Source organism: Oncorhynchus gorbuscha, unplaced genomic scaffold, assembly GCF_021184085.1.
Source record: "Oncorhynchus gorbuscha isolate QuinsamMale2020 ecotype Even-year unplaced genomic scaffold, OgorEven_v1.0 Un_scaffold_4020, whole genome shotgun sequence".
Lineage (NCBI taxonomy): Eukaryota > Metazoa > Chordata > Actinopteri > Salmoniformes > Salmonidae > Oncorhynchus > Oncorhynchus gorbuscha.
Genome location: NW_025748138.1, coordinates 9,516 through 37,445, shown reverse-complemented (window position 1 = coordinate 37,445; position 27,930 = coordinate 9,516). Strand labels below are relative to the sequence as shown.

The following is a 27,930-nucleotide window of genomic DNA, read 5'->3' as shown; positions in this document are numbered from 1 at the left end:
CCCACGTCACTTTAGTATTTAACATGTGTTAATATCCCCACGTCACTTTAGTATTTAACATGTGTTATTAATATCCCCACGTCACTTTAGTATTTAACATGTGTTAATATCCCCACGTCACTTTAGTATTTAACATGTGTTATTAATATCCCCACGTCACTTTAGTATTTAACATGTGTTAATATCCCCACGTCACTTTAGTATTTAACATGTGTTAATATCCCCACGTCACTTTAGTATTTAACATGTGACAATATCCCCACGTCACTTTAGTATTTAACATGTGTTAATATCCCCACGTCACTTTTAGTATTTAACATGTGTTAATATCCCCACGTCACTTTAGTATTTAACATGTGTTAATATCCCCACGTCACTTTAGTATTTAACATGTGTTAATATCCCCACGTCACTTTAGTATTTAACATTTGTTAATATCCCCACGTCACTTTAGTATTTAACATGTGACAATATCCCCACGTCACTTTAGTATTTAACATGTGTTAATATCCCCACGTCACTTTAGTATTTAACATGTGTTAATATCCCCACGTCACTTTAGTATTTAACATGTGTTAATATCCCCACGTCACTTTTAGTATTTAACATGTGTTAATATCCCCACGTCACTTTAGTATTTAACATGTGTTATTAATATCCCCACGTCACTTTAGTATTTAACATGTGTTAATATCCCCACGTCACTTTAGTATTTAACATGTGTTAATATCCCCACGTCACTTTAGTATTTAACATGTGTTAATATCCCCACGTCACTTTAGTATTTAACATTTGTTAATATCCACACTTCACTTTAGTATTTAACATGTGTTAATATCCCCACGTCACTTTAGTATTTAACATGTGTTAATATCCCCACGTCACTTTAGTATTTAACATTTGTTAATATCCCCACGTCACTTTAGTATTTAACATGTGTTAATATCCCCACGTCACTTTAGTATTTAACATGTGTTAATATCCCCACGTCACTTTAGTATTTAACATGTGTTAATATCCCCACGTCACTTTAGTATTTAACATGTGTTAATATCCCCACGTCACTTTAGTATTTAACATGTGTTATTAATATCCCCACGTCACTTTAGTATTTAACATTTGTTAATATCCCCACTTCACTTTAGTATTTAACATTTGTTAATATCCCCACTTCACTTTAGTATTTAACATGTGTTAATATCCCCACGTCACTTTAGTATTTAACATGTGACAATATCCCCACGTCACTTTAGTATTGGTGCTTGCCTACGGAGCTGTGAGGGGAACGGCACCTCAGTACCTCCAGGCTCTGATCAGGCCCTACACCCAAACAAGGGCACTGCGTTCATCCACCTCTGGCCTGCTCGCCTCCCTACCACTGAGGAAGTACAGCTCCCGCTCAGCCCAGTCAAAACTGTTCGCTGCTCTGGCCCCCCAATGGTGGAACAAACTCCCTCACGACGCCAGGACAGCGGAGTCAATCACCACCTTCCGGAGACACCTGAAACCCCACCTCTTTAAGGAATACCTAGGATAGGTTAAGTATTCCCTCTCCCCCCCCCTTTAAGATTTAGATGCACTATTGTAAAGTGACTGTTCCACTGGATGTCATAAGGTGAATGCACCAATTTGTAAGTCGCTCTGGATAAGAGCGTCTGCTAAATGACTTAAATGTAAATGTAAATGTATTTAACATGTGTTAATATCCCCACGTCACTTTAGTATTTAACATGTGTTAATATCCCCACGTCACTTTAGTATTTAACATGTGTTAATATCCCCACGTCACTTTAGTATTTAACATGTGTTAATATCCCCACGTCACTTTTAGTATTTAACATGTGTTAATATCCCCACGTCACTTTTAGTATTTAACATGTGTTAATATCCCCACGTCACTTTTAGTATTTAACATGTGTTAATATCCCCACGTCACTTTTAGTATTTAACATGTGTTAATATCCCCACGTCACTTTTAGTATTTAACATGTGTTAATATCCCCACGTCACTTTTAGTATTTAACACGTGTTAATATCCCCACGTCACTTTTAGTATTTAACATGTGTTAATATCCCCACGTCACTTTTAGTATTTAACATGTGTTAATATCCCCACGTCACTTTTAGTATTTAACATGTGTTAATATCCCCACGTCACTTTTAGTATTTAACATGTGTTAATATCCCCACGTCACTTTAGTATTTAACATGTGTTAATATCCCCACGTCACTTTAGTATTTAACATGTGTTAATATCCCCACGTCACTTTTAGTATTTAACATGTGTTATTAATATCCCCACGTCACTTTAGTATTTAACATGTGTTATTAATATCCCCACGTCACTTTAGTATTTAACATGTGTTAATATCCCCACGTCACTTTAGTATTTAACATGTGTTATTAATATCCCCACGTCACTTTTAGTATTTAACATGTGTTATTAATATCCCCACGTCACTTTTAGTATTTAACATGTGTTAATATCCCCACGTCACTTTAGTATTTAACATGTGTTAATATCCCCACGTCACTTTAGTATTTAACATGTGTTAATATCCCCAGGTCACTTTAGTATTTAACATGTGTTATTAATATCCCCACGTCTCTTTAGTATTTAACATGTGTTAATATCCCCACGTCACTTTAGTATTTAACATGTGTTAATATCCCCACGTAACTTTAGTATTTAACATGTGTTAATATCCCCACGTCACTTTAGTATTTAACATGTGTTAATATCCCCACGTCACTTTAGTATTTAACATGTGTTAATATCCCCAGGTCACTTTAGTATTTAACATGTGTTATTAATATCCCCACGTCTCTTTAGTATTTAACATGTGTTAATATCCCCACGTCACTTTTAGTATTTAACATGTGTTAATATCCCCACGTCACTTTAGTATTTAACATGTGTTAATATCCCCACGTCACTTTTAGTATTTAACATGTGTTAATATCCCCACGTCACTTTTAGTATTTAACATGTGTTAATATCCCCACGTCACTTTTAGTATTTAACATGTGTTAATATCCCCACGTCACTTTTAGTATTTAACATGTGTTAATATCCCCACGTCACTTTTAGTATTTAACATGTGTTAATATCCCCACGTCACTTTTAGTATTTAACACGTGTTAATATCCCCACGTCACTTTTAGTATTTAACATGTGTTAATATCCCCACGTCACTTTTAGTATTTAACATGTGTTAATATCCCCACGTCACTTTTAGTATTTAACATGTGTTAATATCCCCACGTCACTTTTAGTATTTAACATGTGTTAATATCCCCACGTCACTTTAGTATTTAACATGTGTTAATATCCCCACGTCACTTTAGTATTTAACATGTGTTAATATCCCCACGTCACTTTTAGTATTTAACATGTGTTATTAATATCCCCACGTCACTTTAGTATTTAACATGTGTTATTAATATCCCCACGTCACTTTAGTATTTAACATGTGTTAATATCCCCACGTCACTTTAGTATTTAACATGTGTTATTAATATCCCCACGTCACTTTTAGTATTTAACATGTGTTATTAATATCCCCACGTCACTTTTAGTATTTAACATGTGTTAATATCCCCAGGTCACTTTAGTATTTAACATGTGTTATTAATATCCCCACGTCTCTTTAGTATTTAACATGTGTTAATATCCCCACGTCACTTTAGTATTTAACATGTGTTAATATCCCCACGTAACTTTAGTATTTAACATGTGTTAATATCCCCACGTCACTTTAGTATTTAACATGTGTTAATATCCCCACGTCACTTTAGTATTTAACATGTGTTAATATCCCCAGGTCACTTTAGTATTTAACATGTGTTATTAATATCCCCACGTCTCTTTAGTATTTAACATGTGTTAATATCCCCACGTCACTTTTAGTATTTAACATGTGTTAATATCCCCACGTCACTTTAGTATTTAACATGTGTTAATATCCCCACGTCACTTTTAGTATTTAACATGTGTTAATATCCCCACGTCACTTTTAGTATTTAACATGTGTTAATATCCCCACGTCACTTTTAGTATTTAACATGTGTTAATATCCCCACGTCACTTTTAGTATTTAACATGTGTTAATATCCCCACGTCACTTTTAGTATTTAACATGTGTTAATATCCCCACGTCACTTTTAGTATTTAACACGTGTTAATATCCCCACGTCACTTTTAGTATTTAACATGTGTTAATATCCCCACGTCACTTTTAGTATTTAACATGTGTTAATATCCCCACGTCACTTTTAGTATTTAACATGTGTTAATATCCCCACGTCACTTTTAGTATTTAACATGTGTTAATATCCCCACGTCACTTTAGTATTTAACATGTGTTAATATCCCCACGTCACTTTAGTATTTAACATGTGTTAATATCCCCACGTCACTTTTAGTATTTAACATGTGTTATTAATATCCCCACGTCACTTTAGTATTTAACATGTGTTATTAATATCCCCACGTCACTTTAGTATTTAACATGTGTTAATATCCCCACGTCACTTTAGTATTTAACATGTGTTATTAATATCCCCACGTCACTTTTAGTATTTAACATGTGTTATTAATATCCCCACGTCACTTTTAGTATTTAACATGTGTTAATATCCCCACGTCACTTTAGTATTTAACATGTGTTAATATCCCCACGTCACTTTAGTATTTAACATGTGTTAATATCCCCAGGTCACTTTAGTATTTAACATGTGTTATTAATATCCCCACGTCTCTTTAGTATTTAACATGTGTTAATATCCCCACGTCACTTTAGTATTTAACATGTGTTAATATCCCCACGTAACTTTAGTATTTAACATGTGTTAATATCCCCACATCACTTTAGTATTTAACATGTGTTAATATCCCCACGTCACTTTAGTATTTAACATGTGTTAATATCCCCACGTCACTTTAGTATTTAACATGTGTTTATATCCCCACGTCACTTTTAGTATTTAACATGTGTTAATATCCCCACGTCACTTTAGTATTTAACATGTGTTTATATCCCCACGTCACTTTTAGTATTTAACATGTGTTAATATCCCCATTTGGCATTTAACATTTGTTAATATCCACACTTCACTTTTAACATTGGTTATTTTCACATTGACACGGTTGTGGTCTGGTTACAGTTGGGACTGCCAACGCCATTGGAACTAGTGCCAATTACATGTGTCAATGAACATCTCTTAATAGTTCCATCCAATTCATCAGATAGATGCTGACAAACTCCTGCTCTGATCCAGCTCGTTAGGGGCCCGCTTGGCCAGGAGGGCTTTGATAGGTTTTAATATCATGAACACATATTTCATGTGAAGACATGTGTGGTGTTGTAGCACGAAGCCACAGGCAGACAGGGGGGAAGACAGGAGGGATGGAGGGAGAAAAGGATTTGATGCCCCCCTCGTTCACCTCAGACACCCCCAGAAGACATACAGTAGATAAAATGGCCCAATGTTGGGAAAATAAAGCTTTTGTGAATCTGAATATACACTAGTAGCTATGGATTCACACAAATAGTGTTTATTCACATAACAAACGACATATCTGGGAGAGGGGAGCGTGTTCATGCTTTAGATTAGTGAGTTTTTACGTGGGGCTGTCTGCGGCCATTTTGGATTGACATTGTTTTCCATGTCAACAACATGAGCTGAAAAACAGAGTTCGCCGGGCAATGCAACATCACGTTATAGTCTGAGCTGCTCCTGCCTGGCCACTCCCATTGGTTACCCAATGACAACAAAGCCCGGCGTGGCCCCTGGCCTAGCTAGCGTTAGTGATTTATCTTTGTGCATAATAACATCGGGCTCAGTCAGCGGGAGGCCTCTGCATCGCGTCGCTCATTACAAAACATCAGCGGATTACCCAGATCCACTTCCTGAAATCCCTTCATTGGAATAATACAGGGAATTGCATCTATCCCAGGGTCGCCGCGAGGGGCCATCCCACTTGTCTGAGCAAAGTTGACATGTCATTGTCTTCTGCATGGAGTGGTGGAGGGTTGGGAGAGTGTGTTTGTGCATGTGTGTGTGCGTGTACGTTTATGTGTCTATGTGCGAGTGCACCCGCGCATGCGAGACAAATCCATTAATTCGCAGTGACGTTGAACGTAGCGACAATCCCCGACCCCCAATCCCGAGGTTAATTAAATCCAAATGAAGCTCGTTAGGCGGACAGAAACACCTGCTTTTTAAAACAACAGTCAAACAAAAGCATGTTGGGGAGAGATGTCATTAACGTGTTAATGCTAAATCCCCCCAGATTTATTTGGGAGCTGGGTTTTTGTCAGTCAACACAATGAGAAGAATCCTACTATTATCCCTGGGTCAATATTGACCACCAACACAAGTGTTAATTGGATCCTGAAACGCCAAGCTAAGTCTCACCTACTCTCGGAGCAGTTCAAAGAGATAATGAATATCTCATTATTATTTTTTTATTCCAGCTACGTTTATACACGTTGCATGTGCTTGAATCGCTCGGGGCAGAGATGGTGTTCTAATGTGGGATTCTAAATCATGGAGCATAAAACTCATCAGAAGAGGAAAACCCTCCCTGAGCTTGTTCCTGCTTGTTGTGGAGCGCCTGGCAACAGACATCAAGACAGGGATCTTCATCATGGATGCCCTGAGGGCCAGATTAACTACACAGTTCCTCCCCATGCTGCCCTACTGCCATACCTTCCATCAACACCACACCACCCACACACACACACACACACACACACACACACACACACACACACACACACACACACACACACACACACACACACACACACACACACACACACACACACACACACACACACACACACACACACACACACACACACACACAGACAGACAGACAGACAGACAGACAGACAGACAGACAGACAGACAGACAGACAGACAGACAGACAGACAGACAGACAGACAGACAGACAGACAGACAGACAGACAGACAGACAGACAGACAGACAGACAGACAGACAGACAGACAGACAGACAGACAGACAGACAGACAGACAGACAGACAGACAGACAGACAGACAGACAGACAGACAGACAGACAGACAGACAGACAGACAGACAGACAGACAGACAGACAGACAGACAGACAGACAGATGGTGCCAGGGACAGAATCCAGGTCTGTTGTGTAGCTCATCAAGCTACACAGTAAAGATGTCTAATTACAGTGAGTCCTGCTTCAAAGGGAAAAGGCCAGTGCCAATACTATTGATAATTCACATGAAATAAGCTGTCGTTGGGAATAGGGCTGGGAAAAGGAAATGTTTAATTTTTATTAGATTTGGTGGGTCTGTAATCATCTTGGATAAGCATAGAAAGCCTGAGCCAGATATATCAGATTAAGTATGGTACTGTAGCTGACTCCTTGCTTTATATGATGCAGGATATACAGTAAGTATGACCCTATCATAAATACTGTATGTTTGCTGGTTTATAATGATATGATCACTCACAGACTGTATTATTAAAGATATTCACATGTGAACCAATGAGGACGCTACATCCTGAATCTCAATAGCCAATGAGACCATAATAATCATAATCAACTCATGTTTACACCTGACCCTTGACCTCTGAAATTACCTCTGGCTTCTTGACGCGTCCCTCCTGGAAGGAGCAGGTGCGTGGGTCGTGGGTGCAGTCATGTCTGTATTTACACCAGTGGCACTGGTAGGGGCTTCTCACACATGACAAACACCTGAGAGAGGAGAAGGAGAGATTAGAAGGAGAGAGGAGTATGAGAGAGGAGAGAGGGGAAGGAGAGAGGAGAAGGAGGAGGTGAGAGGAGGAGGAGAGAGGAGAAGAAGTAGGAGAGAGGAGAAGGAGAGAGGAGAAAGAGAGTGGAGAAGAAGTAGGAGAGTGGAGAAGGAGAGAGGAGAGAGGAGAAGGAGAGGGGAGTAGGGGAGAGGAGAGAGGAAAATGAGAGAGGCGAGAAAAGAAGGATGAGGAAAGAAGAGTAGGAGAGAGAGAGGAGAAGAAATAGGGGAGAGGAGAGAGGAGTTGGAGAGAGGGGAGATGAGAAGGAGAGAGGAGAGAGTAGGAGAGAGGAGTAGGAGAAGGAGAGAGGAGAGAGGAGAAAGGAATAGGAGAGAGGAGTAGGAGACAGGAGAGAGGAGAAGGAGAAAGGAGAAGAATAAGGAGAAAGGAGTAGGATAAAGGAGAGAGGAGAAGGAGAGTGAAGAACAGGAGAGAGGAGAGAGGAGAGAGAGTGAGGAAGAGGAGAGAGGAAAGAGAGTGAGGAAGAGGAGAGGAGAAGGAGAGTGAAGAACAGGAGAGAGGGGAGAGAGTGAGGAACAGGAGAGAGGAGAGAGAGTGAGGAAGAGGAGAGAGGAGAGAGAGTGAAGAACAGGAGAGAGGAGAGAGAGTGAAGAACAGGAGAGAGGAGAGAGAGTGAGGAAGAGGAGAGAGGAGAGAGAGTGAAGAACAGGAGAGAGGAGAGAGTGAGGAAGAGGAGAGTGGAGAACAGGAGAGAGGAGAGAGTGAGGAAGAGGAGAGAAGAGAAGGAGAGTGAAGAACAGGAGAGAGGAGAGAGTGAAGAACAGGAGAGAGGAGAGAGTGAGGAAGAGGAGAGAGGAGAGAGAGTGAGGAACAGGAGAGAGGAGAGAGAGTGAGGAACAGGAGAGAGGAGAGAGTGAGGAAGAGGAGAGAAGAGAAGGAGAGTGAGGAACAGGAGAGAGGAGAGAGTGAGGAACAGGAGAGAGGAGAGAGTGAGGAAGAGGAGAGAGGAGAGAGAGTGAGGAACAGGAGAGAGGAGAGAGAGTGAGGAACAGGAGAGAGGAGAGAGTGAGGAAGAGGAGAGAAGAGAAGGAGAGTGAAGAACAGGAGAGAGGAGAGAGAGTGAAGAACAGGAGAGAGGAGAGAGAGTGAGGAAGAGGAGAGAGGAGAGAGAGTGAGGAAGAGGAGAGAGGAGAGAGGGTGAGGAAGAGGAGAGAGGAGAGAGAGTGAGGAACAGGAGAGAGGAGAGAGAGTGAGGAACAGGAGAGAGGAGAGAGAGTGAGGAAGAGGAGAGAGGAGAGAGGGTGAGGAAGAGGAGAGAGGAGAGAGAGTGAGGAACAGGAGAGAGGAGAGAGAGTGAAGAACAGGAGAGAGGAGAGAGAGTGAGGAAGAGGAGAGAGGAGAGAGAGTGAGGAAGAGGAGAGAGGAGAGAGAGTGAGGAAGAGGAGAGAGGAGAGAGAGTGAGGAACAGGAGAGAGGAGAGAGAGTGAAGAAGAGGAGAGAGGAGAGAGAGTGAAGAACAGGAGAGAGGAGAGAGAGTGAGGAAGAGGAGAGTGGAGAGAGAGTGAGGAACAGGAGAGAGGAGAGAGAGTGAGGAACAGGAGAGAGGAGAGAGAGTGTGGAACAGGAGAGAGGAGAGAGAGTGAGGAACAGGAGAGAGGAGAGAGAGTGAGGAAGAGGAGAGAGGAGAGAGAGTGAGGAAGAGGAGAGAGGAGAGAGAGTGAGGAAGAGGAGAGAGGAGAGAGAGTGAGGAAGAGGAGAGAGGAGAGAGAGTGAGGAAGAGGAGAGAGGAGAGAGAGTGAAGAACAGGAGAGAGGAGAGAGAGTGAAGAACAGGAGAGAGGAGAGAGAGTGAAGAACAGGAGAGAGGAGAGAGAGTGAGGAAGAGGAGAGAGGAGAGAGAGTGAGGAAGAGGAGAGAGGAGAGAGAGTGAGGAAGAGGAGAGAGAGAGAGAGAGTGAAGAACAGGAGAGAGGAGAGAGAGTGAAGAACAGGAGAGAGGAGAGAGAGTGAAGAAGAGGAGAGAGGAGAGAGAGTGAGGAACAGGAGAGAGGAGAGAGAGTGAAGAAGAGGAGAGAGGAGAGAGTGAGGAAGAGGAGAGAGGAGAGAGAGTGAGGAAGAGGAGAGAAGAGAAGGAGAGTGAAGAACAGGAGAGAGGAGAGAGAGTGAGGAACAGGAGAGAGGAGAGAGAGTAAGGAAGAGGAGAGAGGAGAAGGAGTGAGGAAGAGGAGAGAGGAGAGAGAGTGAGGAAGAGGAGAGAGGAGAGAGAGTGAAGAACAGGAGAGAGGAGAGAGAGTGAGGAACAGGAGAGAGGAGAGAGAGTGAGGAAGAGGAGAGAGGAGAGAGAGTGAGGAAGAGGAGAGAGGAGAGAGAGTGAGGAAGAGGAGAGAGGAGAGAGAGTAAGGAAGAGGAGAGAGGAGAGAGAGTGAGGAAGAGGAGAGTGGAGAGAGAGTGAGGAACAGGAGAGAGGAGAGAGAGTGAAGAAGAGGAGAGAGGAGAGAGAGTGAGGAACAGGAGAGAGGAGAGAGAGTGAGGAACAGGAGAGAGGAGAGAGAGTGAGGAAGAGGAGAGAGGAGAGAGAGTGAGGAAGAGGAGAGAGGAGAGAGAGTGAAGAACAGGAGAGAGGAGAGAGAGTGAGGAACAGGAGAGAGGAGAGAGAGTGAGGAAGAGGAGAGAGGAGAGAGAGTGAGGAAGAGGAGAGAGGAGAGAGAGTGAGGAAGAGGAGAGAGGAGAGAGAGTGAAGAACAGGAGAGAGGAGAGAGAGTGAAGAACAGGAGAGAGGAGAGAGAGTGAAGAAGAGGAGAGAGGAGAGAGAGTGAGGAAGAGGAGAGAGGAGAGAGAGTGAAGAACAGGAGAGAGGAGAGAGAGTGAGGAACAGGAGAGAGGAGAGAGAGTGAGGAAGAGGAGAGAGGAGAGAGAGTGAGGAAGAGGAGAGAGGAGAGAGAGTGAGGAAGAGGAGAGAGGAGAGAGAGTGAAGAACAGGAGAGAGGAGAGAGAGTGAGGAAGAGGAGAGTGGAGAGAGAGTGAGGAACAGGAGAGAGGAGAGAGAGTGAGGAACAGGAGAGAGGAGAGAGTGAGGAAGAGGAGAGAGGAGAGAGAGTGAGGAAGAGGAGAGAAGAGAAGGAGAGTGAAGAACAGGAGAGAGGAGAGAGAGTGAGGAACAGGAGAGAGGAGAGAGAGTGAGGAAGAGGAGAGAGGAGAGAGAGTGAGGAAGAGGAGAGAGGAGAGAGAGTGAGGAAGAGGAGAGAAGAGAAGGAGAGTGAGGAACAGGAGAGAGGAGAGAGTGAGGAAGAGGAGAGAAGAGAAGGAGAGTGAAGAACAGGAGAGAGGAGAGAGAGTGAGGAACAGGAGAGAGGAGAGAGAGTGAAGAACAGGAGAGAGGAGAGAGAGTGAGGAAGAGGAGAGAGGAGAGAGAGTGAGGAAGAGGAGAGAGGAGAGAGAGTGAAGAACAGGAGAGAGGAGAGAGAGTGAAGAACAGGAGAGAGGAGAGAGAGTGAGGAAGAGGAGAGAGGAGAGAGAGTGAGGAAGAGGAGAGAGGAGAGAGAGTGAGGAAGAGGAGAGAGGAGAGAGAGTGAAGAACGGGAGAGAGGAGAGAGGAGAGAGAGTGAAGAACAGGAGAGAGGAGAGAGAGTGAAGAAGAGGAGAGAGGAGAGAGAGTGAGGAACAGGAGAGAGGAGAGAGAGTGAAGAACAGGAGAGAGGAGAGAGAGTGAGGAAGAGGAGAGTGGAGAGAGAGTGAGGAACAGGAGAGAGGAGAGAGAGTGAAGAAGAGGAGAGAGGAGAGAGAGTGAGGAACAGGAGAGAGGAGAGAGAGTGAAGAACAGGAGAGAGGAGAGAGAGTGAGGAAGAGGAGAGTGGAGAGAGAGTGAGGAAGAGGAGAGAGGAGAGGGTGAGGAAGAGGAGAGAGGAGAGAGTGTGAGGAACAGGAGAGAGGAGAGAGAGTGAGGAAGAGGAGAGTGGAGAGAGAGTGAGGAACAGGAGAGAGGAGAGAGAGTGAAGAACAGGAGAGAGGAGAGAGAGTGAAGAACAGGAGAGAGGAGAGAGAGTGAAGAACAGGAGAGAGGAGAGAGAGTGAGGAAGAGGAGAGAGGAGAAGGAGAGTGAGGAACAGGAGAGAGGAGAGAGGAGAGAGAGTGAGGAACAGGAGAGAGGAGAGAGGAGAGAGAGTGAGGAACAGGAGAGAGGAGAGAGAGTGAGGAAGAGGAGAGTGGAGAGAGAGTGAGGAACAGGAGAGAGGAGAGAGAGTGAGGAAGAGGAGAGAGGAGAGAGAGTGAGGAACAGGAGAGAGGAGAGAGAGTGAGGAACAGGAGAGAGGAGAGAGAGTGAGGAACAGGAGAGAGGAGAGAGACTATGACATTACTTTAATATTCTTTAGTTATGGGTATCAAACATCAATGATATGTTACAGTTTATAATGACATTTTCAATACTTCCTTTTTAAAAAATGTAATAATTCTGACTTTAATTGAGACTAGACATGTAGACTTACGACTTGTGGACGCTGCAGTTGTAGAAGACAAAGCTGGTGTTGGCGAAGACAAGGCCTGTCTCCTTGGACTTGAGGTAGAGCTGAACTATCTGGTGATCAGCTGGAGGGAGGGAGGATACAGAGAAAAACACTATGAGCAGGGTTGGACCACACCAACATATTAGATTACCTGGGATGTGTTCACTAGCAAACAAACAGAACCAAACGGAACCAAGAAGAAGCACATGGAACATAACGGGGAGAGACCTATCTGAATTAGTCTTGTTTTTGTTGTGAAATGTTTTCTGTTGCAAAAGTTTTTTAACTGTTTGCAAAGGTGTGCATTAATGACTACACCCCAGAGCACCTCAACCAATGGGAGGTGTGTCTATATCTACTATATCAGAGATGTACTGACCAGTATATCTAATCTGAATTATATATCTACTATATCAGAGATCTACTGACTCTAGGATCTCTAGTCTGAATTACATATCTACTATATCAGAGATCTACTGACTCTAGGATCTCTAGTCTGAATTATATATCTACTATATCAGAGATGTACTGACCAGTATATCTAATCTGAATTATATATCTACTATATCAGAGATCTACTGACTCTAGGATCTCTAGTCTGAATTACATATCTACTATATCAGAGATCTACTGACTCTAGGATCTCTAGTCTGAATTACATATCTACTATATCAGAGATCTACTGACTCTAGGATCTCTAGTCTGAATTATATATCTACTATATCAGAGATGTACTGACCAGTATATCTAATCTGAATTATATATCTACTATATCAGAGATCTACTGACTCTAGGATCTCTAGTCTGAATTACATATCTACTATATCAGAGATGTACTGACCAGTTTATCTAATCTGAATTATATATCTACTATATCAGAGATCTACTGACTCTAGGATCTCTAGTCTGAATTATATATCTACTATATCAGAGATGTACTGACCAGTATATCTAATCTGAATTATATATCTACTATATCAGAGATGTACTGACTCTAGGATCTCTAGTCTGAATTATATATCTACTATATCAGAGATCTACTGACTCTAGGATCTCTAGTCTGAATTATATATCTACTATATGAGAGATATACTGACTCTAGGATCTCTAGGTTAATGGAGGTGTCTACAGAGACAGTCTGTCTGCTCCTGTCCTTCTGTCTGGTTTCCTAATGAAGGACTGGGTGTTAATGGAGGGGTCTACAGAGACAGTCTGTCTGCTCCTGTCCTTCTGTCTGGTTTCCTAATGAAGGACTGTGTGTTAATGGAGGGGTCTACAGAGACAGTCTGTCTGCTCCTGTCCTTCTGTCTGGTTTCCTAATGAAGGACTGTGTGTTAATGGACGGGTCTACAGAGACAGTCTGTCTGCTCCTGTCCTTCTGTCTGGTTTCCTAATGAAGGACTGTGTGTTAATGGAGGGGTCTACAGAGACAGTCTGTCTGCTCCTGTCCTTCTGTCTGGTTTCCTAATGAAGGACTGTGTGTTAATGGAGGGGTCTACAGAGACAGTCTGTCTGCTCCTGTCCTTCTGTCTGGTTTCCTAATGAAGGACTGTGTGTTAATGGAGGGGTCTACAGAGACAGTATGTCTGCTCCTGTCCTTCTGTCTGGTTTCCTAATGAAGGACTGTGTGTTAATGGACGGGTCTACAGAGACAGTCTGTCTGCTCCTGTCCTTCTGTCTGGTTTCCTAATGAAGGACTGTGTGTTAATCGAGGGGTCTACAGAGACAGTCTGTCTGCTCCTGTCCTTCTGTCTGGTTTCCTAATGAAGGACTGTGTGTTAATGGAGGGGTCTACAGAGACAGTCTGTCTGCTCCTGTCCTTCTGTCTGGTTTCCTAATGAAGGACTGTGTGTTAATGGAGGGGTCTACAGAGACAGTCTGTCTGCTCCTGTCCTTCTGTCTGGTTTCCTAATGAAGGACTGTGTGTTAATGGACGGGTCTACAGAGACAGTCTGTCTGCTCCTGTCCTTCTGTCTGGTTTCCTAATGAAGGACTGTGTGTTAATGGAGGGGTCTACAGAGACAGTCTGTCTGCTCCTGTCCTTCTGTCTGGTTTCCTAATGAAGGACTGTGTGTTAATGGAGGGGTCTACAGAGACAGTCTGTCTGCTCCTGTCCTTCTGTCTGGTTTCCTAATGAAGGACTGTGTGTTAATGGAGGGGTCTACAGAGACAGTCTGTCTGCTCCTGTCCTTCTGTCTGGTTTCCTAATGAAGGACTGTGTGTTAATGGAGGGGTCTACAGAGACAGTCTGTCTGCTCCTGTCCTTCTGTCTGGTTTCCTAATGAAGGACTGTGTCTTAATGGAGGTGTCTACAGAGACAGTCTGTCTGCTCCTGTCCTTCTGTCTGGTTTCCTAATGAAGGACTGTGTGTTAATGGAGGGGTCTACAGAGACAGTCTGTCTGCTCCTGTCCTTCTGTCTGGTTTCCTAATGAAGGACTGTGTGTTAATGGACGGGTCTACAGAGACAGTCTGTCTGCTCCTGTCCTTCTGTCTGGTTTCCTAATGAAGGACTGTGTGTTAATGGAGGGGTCTACAGAGACAGTCTGTCTGCTCCTGTCCTTCTGTCTGGTTTCCTAATGAAGGACTGTGTGTTAATGGAGGGGTCTACAGAGACAGTCTGTCTGCTCCTGTCCTTCTGTCTGGTTTCCTAATGAAGGACTGTGTGTTAATGGAGGGGTCTACAGAGACAGTCTGTCTGCTCCTGTCCTTCTGTCTGGTTTCCTAATGAAGGACTGTGTGTTAATGGACGGGTCTACAGAGACAGTCTGTCTGCTCCTGTCCTTCTGTCTGGTTTCCTAATGAAGGACTGTGTGTTAATGGAGGGGTCTACAGAGACAGTCTGTCTGCTCCTGTCCTTCTGTCTGGTTTCCTAATGAAGGACTGTGTGTTAATGGACGGGTCTACAGAGACAGTCTGTCTGCTCCTGTCCTTCTGTCTGGTTTCCTAATGAAGGACTGTGTGTTAATGGAGGGGTCTACAGAGACAGTCTGTCTGCTCCTGTCCTTCTGTCTGGTTTCCTGATGAAGGACTGTGTGTTAATGGAGGTGTCTACAGAGACAGTCTGTCTGCTCCTGTCCTTCTGTCTGGTTTCCTAATGAAGGACTGTGTGTTAATGGAGGGGTCTACAGAGACAGTCTGTCTGCTCCTGTCCTTCTGTCTGGTTTCCTAATGAAGGACTGTGTCTTAATGGAGGTGTCTACAGAGACAGTCTGTCTGCTCCTGTCCTTCTGTCTGGTTTCCTAATGAAGGACTGTGTGTTAATGGAGGGGTCTACAGAGACAGTCTGTCTGCTCCTGTCCTTCTGTCTGGTTTCCTAATGAAGGACTGTGTGTTAATGGACGGGTCTACAGAGACAGTCTGTCTGCTCCTGTCCTTCTGTCTGGTTTCCTAATGAAGGACTGTGTGTTAATGGAGGGGTCTACAGAGACAGTCTGTCTGCTCCTGTCCTTCTGTCTGGTTTCCTAATGAAGGACTGTGTGTTAATGGAGAGGTCTACAGAGACAGTCTGTCTGCTCCTGTCCTTCTGTCTGGTTTCCTAATGAAGGACTGTGTGTTAATGGACGGGTCTACAGAGACAGTCTGTCTGCTCCTGTCCTTCTGTCTGGTTTACTAATGAAGGACTGACTCCATGTTTAATTCAACAGGCCGACATAGACATCTCCTCCTCCCCCAAAGACAGGAAGAGAAAATTGTCGTCTCCCTCCCTCTCTCTGTCACTCTTGTCTTCTTTTACCCTTCTTCGCTGCCTCTCTCTGTCGCTCCGGTCTTCGTCTCCGTTCCCTCTCTTCTCTCTGTCACTCACGCTCTCTCTCTTTCCCTCTTTCCCTTCTTGTTGCTCTTGTCTTCCTATCCCTCCTCTCTCTCTCTCTCTCTCTCTTTCTCGCTCTTTCTCTAACAAAAGGGGTGAATCGTTCATCAATCACGGTAAAGTGTGGCTGACAATGAATCTGTCCTAATTAGAGCACCTAAATCTTACCTTGATGCCTGCTAGGCTGCTATCACTAGCTCACTACCCCCTCCCTGCACTAGGCTGCTATCACTAGCTCACTACCCCCTCCCTGCACTAGGCTGCTATCACTAGCTCACTACCCCTCCCTGCACTAGGCTGCTATCACTAGCTCACTACCCCCTCCCTGCACTAGGCTGCTATCACTAGCTCACTACCCCCTCCCTGCACTAGGCTGCTATCACTAGCTCACTACCCCCTCCCTGCACTAGGCTGCTATCACTAGCTCACTACCCCTCCCTGCAGGGCCCCTCGGCCTCTCTCTCTGACACTGCCTGAACAAGATGGCTGCCTAATGAGGCACTCCATCCCTATCCATTAGTGTGGTGTTTCCTAAAGGACAAAATACACAGACGTGTGTGTGTGTGTGTGCGTGCGTGTGCGTGTGTGTGTGCGTGCGTGTGTAAGAGGTGGTGTGGTAATTAGTAACCTTGCCTGAAGACTTGTGTCAGCTCATCGACCTAACGCCTTTAGCTCAGCAGCCTAACACAGTCTTGCTCCATGCAGCCAAGTCAGGTTTAATCTCAGACAGTCACATACATGGTAACATGTTACTGCGGCATCAACAGCTTTTTGGGGCGGCAGGGTAGCCTAGTGGTTAGAGCATTGAACTAGTTACCGGAAGGTTAGCGAATGTCTTTGAAATAGTTTTCTCTCCATCAGTCTTCATAGTGAATGAACAGGAGCTGGAGAGAAAGCTGCTGGCCTAATGTAAAGGTCGTACAAATCTGTCGTTCTGCCCCTGAACAGGTAGTTAACCCACTGTTCCTAGGCCGTCATTGAAAATACAAATTTGTTCTTAACTGACTTGGCTAGTTAAATAAAGGTATATAAATAAATTACATGATGTTCATTTGGCATAACACTGAACACATGTTCCTAATTCCCCTGAGTACCCTTTACTCTATCAGTTATACATCTGTGCATAGGTTGTGTGTGTGTGTGTGTGTGTGTGTGTGTGTGTGTGTGTGTGTGTGTGTGTGTGTGTGTGTGTGTGTGTGTGTGTGTGTGTGTGTGTGTGTGTGTGTGTGCGTGCGTGCGTGCGTGCATGCGTGCGTGTGTGTGTGTGTGTGTGCAACAGGACGTGTGTGTGTGTGTGTGTGTGTGTGTGTGTGTGTGTGTGTGTGTGTGTGTGTGTGTGTGTGTGTGTGTGTGTGTGTGTGTGTGTGTGTGTGTGTGTGTGTGTGTGTGTGTGTGTGTGTGTGTGTGTGTGTGTGTGTGTGTGTGTAATTGAGCCCGGGTTTGGTGTGAAGGTGTAATAGCCCATGTACACTGTAAGTGCCCCCCCCCGTACTGTAAGTGTGTCCCCCTCTGTACTGTAAGCAGGGGTTTAGTGTGTGTTAGGCCTCAGTGGGTCCCTCAGCCCTGTAATTTCATGGTGGCCTGCTTGCCCCGCTCCCAAAACTTATTGGTGTTATTATTCATGCCATGCTGTACACAATCCCACCGTTGGGCTCTCACCCACCCGAGGCCACTGCCAAAAAGCCAGTCATCTGCTAATTTAGCTAGTGTATGGTTGTCCTGGATTGTGTCCCAAATGGCACCCTATTCCCTATGTAGTGCACTACTTTAGACCAGGATCTGGCCAAAAGCACTACATAGAGAAACGGGTGGCATTTGGGACGCAGCCTCAACATCAACAATAACAATGAAATTGTCCATGTGAATGGCCTTTCTCTCTCTTCTAAGTCCTTCCCACCTTTACATTAGGCCAGCAGCTTTCTCTCCAGCTCCTGTTCATTCACTATGAAGACTGATGGAGAGAAAACTATTTCAAAGACATTCGCTAAATGTGGTAAACAAATAAACATCTGCAGATTATTTGTAGGAGGAACAATTATTTTCTCTTTAGCAGGATTAGCATTGTGCCAACGTGAACCAACAGCTAGCGTTAACGCTCCCTTACTACTTTTGAGGAGGCGTTAGCTTAGCCAACGTGAAGCAGCAGCTAGCGTTAGTGCTCCCTTACTACTTTTGAGGAGGCGTTAGCTTAGCCAACGTGAAGCAGCAGCTAGCGTTAGCGCTCCCTTACTACTTTTGAGGAGGCGTTAGCTTAGCCAACGTGAAGAGGCGTTAGCGTAGCCAACGTGAAGCAGCAGCTAGCGTTAACGCTCCCCTGCTTCTTTTGAGGCGCGGCAGCGTCTTCATTATCTCCACATGGAGACGTCTGGGTATTATGAAAGATTACCAGTCCTCCAGACAGCTGCCCAGATGTGTGCATTTTTCAATTATACCTCGGTTAACCAACCACGTCGAGGAGGAGAGAAGCGAGGGATGAGAGAGGGACAAGAAAGCTTAGCTCGGAGAATGAATGCTGTCAAAAGCGTTTTTTGGCAGCGGGATTCATTTTTAACCGCTCCTCCCCTTCACTTTGACTTCGAAATGAGTCCCGGAGAGGTGGAGTGATCTGCCCGCGCTCAGGGCTGTTGAGGTCCCACATGTCTCTGTCAGCCTACCTCCTCGATGAGAGAGTAAATAAATAAACGCTCTGTAATGACAGTTGATTGGGTGACTAAACACGTTCTAGGGCGCTGCTTCGAGGGTTCCGGGCTACGATGGGTAACAGGGAACGTAAGCTAGTTAGTGTTTTGGCTTCATCAGTAACACCTCCATAAGCGTCAATACACTCATGTAAACCACTTTTTTTAAAATAATTAAATAAAATACTCAAAAGCAAAACCGAGCTCTTTGATTGGTCTATAATCAGTCAGGTATCTTATGCTACAGACCTTTGTCTACGATAATGCGAGGCACCTCCTTCTCGGCAGGCGAGCTGCACCTGATGCGGTTCCCCTCCACCAGACCGTCCATCTCAGCCAGGTCCTCAAAGGTACAGTTGACCCCTGCAGACAATTCTGGGACGTTATGGGCCTCCAGGATCAGCTGTGGAGAGAAGACAGAGGGGGGTTACATATGGCATCAGGGGAGAAGAGCGGAGTAGAGGGAGGGGGTGGAACGGTCCTGTGTGGCTCAGTCAGTAGAGCATGGCGCTTTCAACGCCAGGGATGTGGGTTTGATTCCCACGGGGGATCAGTAGGAAAATATATGCACCAGAGATATATGTATCTCTGGATAAGGGTGTCTGCTAAATGACTCAAATGGCGTGAGAATTGGGAGATATTCCATTAGTAGAATTGGGAGATATTCCATTAGTAGAATTGGGAGATATTCCATTAGTAGAATTGAGAGATACAGCGATGGGATAGATGAATGTATAGTGTCATCTGATGGTGGAGGGATAGAGGAGGGAAAAGAGGACAGCTGGGTGTAAGGATCCCCTGTAGACATATCATGCCGTGATAAAGCCACAACATTGAGGGTTCAGTGAGTAGCAGTTCACCCTAAATCACATCACACATCAGTATAGGCTCTGGTGTCCCACATAGCACCCTGATCCCTATGTAGAGCACTACTGTTGATCAGGTGGCCCATATGGCTTGGTTCAAAAGCAGTGCCCTATGTAGGAAAAAGGCTGGCATTTGGGACTCAGGCCTATATTAGCATATCGCAGAGTGAAGGAGGGAGAGAGAGTGAAAGAGAGAAAGTGAAGGAGAGGGAGAGAGAGTGAAGGAGAGAGAGAGGGAAGGAGAGGGAGAGAGAGTGAAAGAGAGACAGTGAAGGAGAGGGAGAAGGAGAGAAAGTGAAGGAGAGAGAGAGAGTGAAGGAGAGAGAGAGTGAAGGAGAGAGTGAAGGAGAGGGAGAGAGAGAGTGAAAGAGAGAATGTGAAGGAGAGGGAGAGGGAGAGAAAGTGAAGGAGAGAGAGAGAGTGAAGAAGAGAGAGTGAAAGAGAGAAAGTGAAGGAGAGGGAGAGTGAGTGAAGGAGAGGTAGAGAGAGTGAGAGAGTGATAGAGAGAGAGAGAGTGAAGGAGAGAGTGAAGGAGGGAGAGAGAGTGAAAGAGAGAAAGTGAAGGAGAGGGAGAGAGAGTGAAGGAGAGAGAGAGGGAAGGAGAGGGAGAGAGAGTGAAAGAGAGACAGTGAAGGAGAGGGAGAAGGAGAGAAAGTGAAGGAGAGAGAGAGAGTGAAGGAGAGAGAGAGTGAAGGAGAGAGTGAAGGAGAGGGAGAGAGAGAGTGAAAGAGAGAATGTGAAGGAGAGGGAGAGGGAGAGAAAGTGAAGGAGAGAGAGAGAGTGAAGAAGAGAGAGTGAAAGAGAGAAAGTGAAGGAGAGGGAGAGTGAGTGAAGGAGAGGTAGAGAGAGTGAGAGAGTGATAGAGAGAGAGAGAGTGAAGGAGAGAGTGAAGGAGAGGGAGAGAGAGTGAACGAGAGAAAGTGAAGTAGAGTGAGAGAGAGTGAACGAGAGAGAGAGTGAAGGGGACAGAGAGTGAAACAGAGAACGTGAAGGAGAGGGAGAGCGAGTGAAGGAGAGGTAGAGAGAGTGAAGGAGAGGGAGAGAGAGTGAAGGAGAGGGAGAGAGAGTGAAGGAGAGGGAGAGAGAGTGAAAGAGAGAACGTGAAGGAGAGAGAGTGAGTGAGAGGGAGAGAGTGTGAAGGAGAGGGAGAGAGAGTGAAGGAGAGGGAGAGAGTGAAGGAGAGGTAGAGAGAGTGAAGGAGAGGGAGAGAGAGAGTGAAAGAGAGAATGTGAAGGAGGGAGAGAGTGAAGGAGAGGGAGAGAGAGTGAAGGAGAGGGAGAGAGAGTGAAGGAGAGGGAGAGAGAGTGAAGGAGAGGGAGAGAGAGTGAAGGAGAGGGAGAGAGAGTGAAGGAGAGGGAGAGAGAGTGAAGGAGAGGGAGAGAAGGAGAGGGAGAGAGAAGGAAGGAGAGGAGAGGAGAGTGAGAGGAGTGAAGGAGGGAGAGAGAGTGAAGGAGAGGGAGAGAAGGAGAGGGAGAGAGAGTGAAGGAGAGGGAGAGAGAGTGAAGGAGAGGGAGAGAGAGTGAAGGAGAGGGAGAGAGAGTGAAGGAGAGGGAGAGAGAGTGAAGGAGAGGGAGAGAGAGTGAAGAAGAGGGAGAGAGAGTGAAGGAGAGGGAGAGAGAGTGAAGGAGAGGGAGAGAGATAGAAACAAAAAGACAAGGAGAGAAGAAGACAGCAGGACATGTTTGTTGAGCATCAGCTCTGTGTTTTACAAAGGCTGCTGGCGATTCTTTGACTGTTTGTCATCTGGTGAACAGTTGGAGGCCAATGCCCTCCTTGCTCTGTCCCCCTGGGCTACCCACCATGCCCTGCGGCAGGCCGTGCCAATTTCACATCCCACTTCTACGAGTACATGTCCCTGAGAGAAAGGGAGGGAGGGGGGAAGGAGGGAGGGAGGGGAGGAGCTAGGTGGAAAGGGAGAGGAGGAAGGTGAGAGGTAATTAGGTAGGGAGGGAGGGAATGAGGGAGGGAATGAGGAAGAGAAGGATGTAGATTCCTGATGTTGATCGTGCTGAGTAAACTGCTCTCCTCTCTAAAGAGCAGAGGATGAGTGGGGGGGACTTGACAGACTTGACGAGTAGAAAAATAGTCCTTGAACAAGTGAGAAAGGGGGAGAAAAATATGAATGGGGTCAAGACCAAAATATAAATATTGAGGTGGCGAATAGAGGAGGCCTTGCATCCATTCTGCTGTTGGCCGCAGCACATTTATAATACGGCGCCAGAGAAGCTCCTGTACGGTGTGAGAAGGGCTGACCTGCACTGTTTTTATATTGCTGTTTAGTGTTTAATGAAAAGTCTGCGGCTGTCGCTGGGCACCGTACAGATACAGGAGCTTCCCTATTACTGTAGAGGAGCCACACGCAGCCAGGTCGGAGACACAGCCCTCGTCCCACTTCATTTCTTTTTCCTTTTAAGGAGCAATGTGGCGCAAGTTTTCTTCAATTACATTTGGAGCAGTCGCGGCCCTAACCCGAGCCGCCCGGGCCTAAACATGGAGTAGGAAAATAAGCTGTGTTCCGTGTCAATCGAATCACACACACACATGGAGAGAAATAGGTTCTCGCGTCTCTCCTTAATAATACACTGTGTCTCGCGTGGAGGCTATGATGTGATAGATCGTATTGGCTTGGGTTGCCATAGTGGCATAAAGAGGAGGATGTTGATCTGGGGGTGGTTCATTTAGATGCATACTGTACATGCCTCCTTGATTTGTATGACATGTGGCAGATTATGACAGCTGAATATATGATGCATTATACTGTAATAACACATGGTATGACACATCTTATGACTGTCATCCACTGAAAACAGAGTGTGAGATTCCATATGCCTTTTGGAATACTATTACAATGTGCGAATACATCTATTGTCACACGCTGTGAGCATATTTGAATTCTCATTGTAGCGAGAGACAAGCAGCCTGGTGACAAGGCATTATCTTCTCGTCTCTGTCTGGAGACATGTGAATACAGACATACAGCAATATACTTATAATAACACTAACAGTGGAGTCCAGACCTCCTCTGTGAAGCTATTAGAATTGTATTTTATCTCAACAGGGAGCGATCTGGTCAGTTTACTAGCACCTGCTCTAGGAAGTCTTTATAGGATGGCTGTTATATCTACAGACAACAGCTCCAGAGACACTTCAAAACAAACGCAAGAGGACAAGCTAATGGGCAAATAAAGAAGAAAAGCACATCAATGCTTTTACGAGAGAGAAACTCCTCTGTAGAGGGGCTCCAGCTTATCTTTTTAAACTAAGATTTAATAACTAAAAGGTCAAGGACTGGCCCTGCCTGCCCGCCCAGTCTCACCAATCAATTGGATGGGAGATCTGTTGCGTAGAGAAAGGTTAAACACTCTCAGAACGCCAAGGCAGAGTGTGTGTGTGTGTGTGTGTGTGTGTGTGTGTGTGTGTGTGTGTGTGTGTGTGTGTGTGTGTGTGTGTGTGTGTGTGTGTGTGTGTGTGTGTGTGTGTGTGTGTGTGTGTGTGTGTGTGTGTGTGTGTGTGTGTTCACACACACTCTCGCTCTCCATGATTATTATTATTATTACACCCAGGGAGCTGAATGTTCAGACAGTACCCTGAGAGTAGTATCTGTACATGACCCTTCCTGATTTACGTTTATATACTTGACCAGCAAAGATTAAAAGCAATCTCATATCCCCATTACGTATCAAATGGGGTTGAAATGACACCGTAGATCGTTGGTATTCAAAGTTGGGGGGAACTGCAGTGGGGTCGTCAAAATAAAAATATATTTTTTGGGGTGTGGGGGGGTCTAAAATGAACAGCACAGATTATTGAAAAATTCAATTTGATTGAGGGAATGTATTTATTTGTTGTTTATTTGTAAAGACATGACAATTGAAATTGAATTGAAGTTACTTGTGGGTGTAAAAATCTAATTGAAGGTTGTGTCATTATTTTGTGGGTGCGGTCATGATAAATTATCACAAAAATAATGGGGTCCCCAGAAATTCCAACGGATAAAATGGGGTCCCAGCTGAAAAAGTCTGAATACCACATAGATGGACAGGTGGATTCAGTGTGTTGCATTAACTGGTGTACTGATCTACAGTCTAGTTCTACAGGACACACCAAGCATTAACTGGTGTACTGATCTACAGTCTAGTTCTACAGGACACACCAAGCATTAACTGGTGTACTGATCTACAGTCTAGTTCTACAGGACACACCAAGCATTAACTGGTGTACTGATCTACAGTCTAGTCCTACAGGACACACCAAGCATTAACTGGTGTACTGATCTACAGTCTAGTCCTACAGGACACACATATCCAGCCAATCACATGAAAATGGAATTTAGTTCCAAGCATGAACATAGCTAAAGAGACCTGGTGGACATTATTCTGTCGTCACCTCTATCCGCAAAAAACACCAGTCCACTTCTTATTCACCATAAACCGTTGGTGGTGTGATTCTACAGAGAGGTGTGGCTAGTGTCCTGGGGAGTGTTTGTGTACAGTAATCTCATTGGCGCCTGGTGGGTGGTGCCAGGATTACACAGGGAGAAAGAGGGAAAGGCTGCGGCCTGCTTTGATGGGTTTACTGACACGACACAACACAGGTGGAGAGAGGAGAGAGTACACACACACGCACAGTGTCCCTCAAAGGAGCTGCCCAGATCAGCAAGACTCATACAGTCATACAGTGACCTTAGACAGCAGAGGTGTTAAAACATCAGACTGACCAGTAGACACCTCTAGCGTGGAGGGAGAGGTGTTAAGACAGCAGACTGACCAGTAGATACCTCTAGCGTGGAGGGAGAGGTGTTAAGACAGCAGACTGACCAGTAGACACCTCTAGCGTGGAGGGAGAGGTGTTAAGACAGCAGACTGACCAGTAGACACCTCTAGCGTGGAGGGAGAGGTGTTAAGACAGCAGACTGACCAGTAGACACCTCTAGCGTGGAGGAGAGGTGTTAAGACAGCAGACTGACCAGTAGACACCTCTAGCGTGGAGGGAGAGGTGTTAAGACAGCAGACTGACCAGTAGACACCTCTAGCGTGGAGGGAGAGGTGTTAAGACAGCAGACTGACCAGTAGACACCTCTAGCGTGGAGGGAGAGGTGTTAAGACAGCAGACTGACCAGTAGACACCTCTAGCGTGGAGGGAGAGGTGTTAAGACAGCAGACTGACCAGTAGACACCTCTAGCATGGAGGGAGAGGTGTTAAGACAGCAGACTGACCAGTAGACACCTCTAGCGTGGAGGGAGAGGTGTTAAGACAGCAGACTGACCAGTAGATACCTCTAGCATGGAGGGAGAGGTGTTAAGACAGCAGACTGACCAGTAGACACCTCTAGCGTGGAGGGAGAGGTGTTAAGACAGCAGACTGACCAGTAGACACCTCTAGCGTGGAGGGAGAGGTGTTAAGGCAGCAGACTGACCAGTAGACACCTCTAGTGTGGAGGGAGAGGTGTTAAGGCAGCAGACTGACCAGTAGACACCTCTAGCGTGGAGGGAGAGGTGTTAAGACAGCAGACTGACCAGTAGACACCTCTAGCGTGGAGGGAGAGGTCTTAAGACAGCAGACTGACCAGTAGATACCTCTAGTGTGGAGGGAGAGGTGTTAAGACAGCAGACTGACCAGTAGACACCTCTAGCATGGAGGGAGAGGTCTTAAGACAGCAGACTGACCAGTAGATACCTCTAGTGTGGAGGGAGAGGTGATAAGGCAGCAGACTGACCAGTAGATACCTCTAGTGTGGAGGGAGAGGTCTTAAGACAGCAGACTGACCAGTAGATACCTCTAGTGTGGAGGGAGAGGTCTTAAGACAGCAGACTGACCAGTAGATACCTCTAGTGTGGAGGGAGAGGTGATAAGGCAGCAGACTGACCAGTAGATACCTCTAGTGTGGAGGGAGAGGTCTTAAGACAGCAGACTGACCAGTAGATACCTCTTCCATTCTGTTCCAGTGAAGCGAGACCAGGATCGTTCGTATGAGGCCAGGTTTTTAGTGCCAGCAAAACAGCAGTGATTCCATGAACAATATCAGAGCAGCAGCTACACAGCGTCTATATAACCCCCAGTATCACTGATCATTACGCAGAAGTCTGTGGAAGCATGAAAGCCAACGATAATAACGTGTTGTCTAGATAGACAGAGACAGAACACAGCTGCAATATACAGATGATTAAATGATGGTTAGGTGGCATGAGGTAATGCTAGGGGAAACCCTGTCCTTGATGGACAGATCTGTAAGGACCTGTGACATGTGAGGGGATAATTACGTTATGGCCATTGGCTAAAGATGATTCCCCAGGCTTAACCGTGTTAGTGAGGCACAACATCAATACCTTCAACTATGACATGGTTCATTGGACCACTAAAATGGTTGGGCGTCTCCTGTTTTTTTCCTAATCTGATTTTTCCGATGTGACTGCTCATTCAGTCATCGGATGCAATACCAGATGATGGTATATTGTATACTGATATGGTTTCTGGTCGCCATAGTAACTGTAAGCCTACTAAAATGCAATAATATCGGTCATTGTGCCAGACACTTCTTTTTCATTTTAGACTGGTCAGGTTCAGTGGGGCACGAAATGAGAGAAAACATTTCCAAACGGAGGAGGCGCTATCTGAAGATGTCCAATAAGAATGCCAATATTACATTTTTCCGTCTCAAAAGGTTTTCTGTTTTCGTGCCTAGTGGACAGGACCCAGGAGGAAGCAGTGTTTTGAACACACTTTGACCGTGCGAAGTGGTCACCACTCACCGTGACGCTGAACTGGGACACGGAGATGTTGCTGGGGTGGACGCTGAGGCGGACGCACTGCTTGATGTCCCAGGCGAACCTCCGGGCTCGGCCGAGCGCCGCAGTTCTCCTTCCTGGTGCACCTGTGGGAACACAAAGTAACAGAGGGGGGAGGTTATTCCCCGTAACACCCGTCGCAGCCTTCAGTCAACCCCATTGGAGCCTCGTTCACATGGCTTGTCCCACCTGCTGAGCGCCTGGGAAACCAGAAGAATGTTAGTTACCTGTGTGAAAGAAGTGGAAATACCTGGGGTGATATTAATATGGAGACATTCATCATATTTCTACCAGAGCTTTATCCACGGATACTGGCCATTCACTGTGACTGGACAACCCTAAAACAATGGCCGCCTCTATTTGTGGAAGTGGAGCTGCTCTGTTGGGAGAAGGGGGACAGGCTCTGTCTTTGTGAGGCCATCTTAATGAGGGCCATTCATGGGCAGTGCCAAGTGCAGGTGGGGGGCGGGGATGGATTACCCCCCTCTTAATCCAGGGCCAGGTGGTCTAATCCATTCCCATTATATTATGTGGGTTGGTAAACAGACCTAAATCCCTCTTTCTCTCTGCTTTTGTCCCTGGGAGAATTGTGTAGTATCTGTTGACAGTGAGCTGCTGCTGCTGGTTTACATTCCCAAAGCCACACCATTACTAAGAACATCTAAACGGCTGTATTATTTCAGCAGCATGTATAGGGAACTCCTCTAACTCCCATGAGACAGTCACATAGATATTCACACAGAGAGGCTGGGAACATTGGCAAACCTGGGTAAAGAGTACAGACACCTAGGTAAAGTAGAAAGTAAAGAAAGTATGGATATACTCTCACGAAACTTTATATCAACTACCAAAAGACCATTGTACTGTATCTACCACACCGCGGCACGACGCTCCACTATAACCCCTAACCTCCTCCTCCATTAAATCCCCGTAAAACCTACTCAGTTTAATCCTCGTTGATTTAAACAAAGTTCTCAAGCAATTAACAGCAAATCCCACAGAGAGCCAAAGTCCACAGAGAGAATGATAGAAGGGACTTCTGGGAGGCTGGGTGACGGCTGAGATACAGTAATACCTTCCGCAGTAGAAGCTTTTCATAGGGGGGATGAGATGTGTCTGCATTGTGAAGTTTTAAGTGACCTAGCGTGGAGAAAAGAAGACGGCAGACAGAATGGAAGAAGAAGAAGTAATCTGCTTCGGAGTGAAAGAAGAGAGAGAGAAGAGAGAACAGAAGAGAGGAGATTTAGGGAAGGCAACAATCATTCAGAGGCTTTTCAATAGTCTTTTTCTCAGCTCCTCCGCTAAGCAGGTCTGAGAAGGATTTAACCAGAGAGCTTCCCTTTGTGTTCTGCATCAGGCCGCCTGTTCCCCATTGTACTGCTGATTTAATAAACCCCACAGTACACAAAACCCCAGAGAGAATACAGTTATACACTCCTCCACACACACCTGAGTGCCTGTACCTGCATGGGTGTGGTATGTATTTGATTCAGTACTGATGTGTTTGGAGTGGGTGTATTGGCTACG

At 45.3% G+C, this 27,930-nt stretch overlaps 1 protein-coding gene across 1 annotated transcript; it reads right to left on the bottom strand.

Moving 5' to 3' along the window:
- Nucleotides 1-7,630: 7,630 nt before the first annotated feature.
- LOC124028317 (plexin-A4-like) lies at nucleotides 7,631-26,489 on the bottom strand (the record flags this gene model as incomplete). The annotated part of the gene is made up of 4 exons (XM_046340425.1): nucleotides 7,631-7,745; nucleotides 12,248-12,347; nucleotides 19,002-19,155; nucleotides 26,368-26,489. Coding segments are annotated over 4 exons (491 nt in total), but the record flags the coding sequence as incomplete, so codon positions are not given.
- Between the last annotated feature and the right edge of the window lie 1,441 nt (nucleotides 26,490-27,930).